Source organism: Naegleria fowleri, assembly GCF_008403515.1.
Source record: "Naegleria fowleri strain ATCC 30894 chromosome Unknown tig50, whole genome shotgun sequence".
NCBI lineage: Eukaryota > Heterolobosea > Eutetramitea > Acrasida > Naegleriidae > Naegleria > Naegleria fowleri.
In genome coordinates this window covers 6,890-8,679 of record NW_025407982.1, presented here as the reverse complement: position 1 = coordinate 8,679, position 1,790 = coordinate 6,890, and the positions used below count along the sequence as shown (strand labels likewise).

The 1,790-nt window shown below is 37.5% G+C and overlaps 2 protein-coding genes across 2 annotated transcripts in view; both read right to left on the bottom strand.

Moving 5' to 3' along the window:
• FDP41_006061 (uncharacterized protein) overlaps nucleotides 1-872 on the bottom strand; it is a gene marked incomplete at both ends in the record, with an annotated part of 1,011 nt that extends 139 nt beyond the window's left edge. Inside the window, one exon of the mRNA XM_044709655.1 lies at nucleotides 1-872. This exon is cut by the window's left edge and continues 139 nt beyond it. Within this exon, the coding sequence (XP_044559607.1) occupies nucleotides 1-872 (872 nt within the window).
• An 845-nt stretch (nucleotides 873-1,717) lies between these two features.
• Nucleotides 1,718-1,790, bottom strand: part of FDP41_006060 (uncharacterized protein) — a gene marked incomplete at both ends in the record, with an annotated part of 633 nt that continues 560 nt past the window's right edge. The window contains one exon of the mRNA XM_044709654.1: nucleotides 1,718-1,790. This exon is cut by the window's right edge and continues 560 nt beyond it. Coding sequence (XP_044559606.1) covers nucleotides 1,718-1,790 — 73 coding nt within the window.

The following is a 1,790-nucleotide window of genomic DNA, read 5'->3' as shown; positions in this document are numbered from 1 at the left end:
ATTTTTGCACGAACTTTGCTCATGAAATCTTTCAATAATTGGAAAGCTTCCTCTTCCTTTTCAACACGGAAACAAAGAATTCTGACTTTCTTTCCAGAAAGTAAAAATTTGACAGTTTTCTTCATCTTGACGTCCAAATCATGCTCTTCAATAGCTCCAGAAAATCTAATTTCCTTGATTTTCTTTTCTTCCAATTGTTTTTCCAATTCCTTTAATTCTCCAAGTTTATCTTTTATAATGGCACGTTTTAAAAAGACAACATAATCACCCAATTTTACAATAGGAGGATTCACAGTGTCAACAACGAGAATTAAATCCAATGACTCGTTTGAGGCAATTGCTTCGGCTTCGGCTCTTGGGACCTTTTCACCAATCATGGTTCCATCCGAAATACGAATCAATCGATAGTGAGTAAAATGATCAGGAATTTCATAATTAATTGGTTTTACCATTTCTTCAATTCCAAGATCTTCTGGAGATGCAACAAGAAGCTGTCTACCTCTTCGGAGTCGATCGGCCGATTTTCTATTTAGAGATCTAGCTTTGAAATAAGAAGTCCATTGAATATCAAGCTCAGCAGCAACACGGTCAAGATAGACATCTTCATCTTCATTTTCCTCTTGTTGAGTTGATCTCATGAGCAAGGAGGAATGATAACTTTTGGTAGAAGAGGATGTTGAATTTGATGAAAATAATAAATTACTAGTTTGTCCGATCATGATGAGAGCTGCAGGGTTGGTGTGGTGCTGATGATGAATGGTTTTTTGCACGCACGATGATGGTGCAAACATGGACAACAAGCCACCATAGTGGCTTGCTGCTTTGAATGTCTGCGTGGTTTGCTTGAGAGAGAAGAAAGGTCGAAAAAGCATTTTTTTGGTAGCTAAACAAGTCCGCTTAAAAACAATACCTGATATCACCCAAATGTTGATTGAATGTTTTTATCATATCATTGAGGTGCAACAATGAAATTTGGCCTTGAACAAGTTGGAACCAGATTGCTATTTTGAGACAACTTTGTTCCAATACTTTTTTGAATTCAAAAGAGCTTATAAAAATACTGTTCGAAGCCGTCGTAGCTCAGTTGGATAGAGCACAGGACTTCTAATCCTGGGGTCGTGGGTTCGAGTCCCGTCGTCGGTAGACTTTTATTCGGGAAATTGAAGTTTTCACTCTTCCTCAATTTCAGCCTTCATATCGGAGAAGACTCGCTTTTAAAGTTTCTGACCCTCATCATGATTTTCTTCAAAAAAAATGACCTCTCGACAAGTCCAATCCAAACTTCCTCCTCTTCCTTCCCTCCGAGAAATTTTGAAGCTGTATGGTCTGCAAGCGAGCAAACAACTCTCCCAAAACTTTCTACTCAATCTGCATGTAACAGATAAAATAGTGAAAGTGTGTGGTGATATCTCAAAAAAAACAGTGGTGGAAATTGGTCCTGGACCCGGAAGTTTAACCCGGTCCATTTTGCAAGCAAATCCGAAACGATTAATTGTTGTGGAAAAGGATGAACGATTTATGCCTGCTTTGCAAAATCTTCAACAGTCTGTAGAGGAAGACAAGATGCATATTGTACAAGGAGATATATTAAAAGTGGATCAATACAAATTAATGGATCACTTTTTAGAACCTGAAGAAAAGATTGTAAATCATGAAGAAATTGCAAATACTGTATTTATTGGAAATTTACCATTCGGAATTGCCACACCGTTATTAATTAACTGGTTAAGAGATTGTGCAAATTGTACGGGAGCGTTTGCTTTCGGAAGAAGAATACCCATGATTTTAAT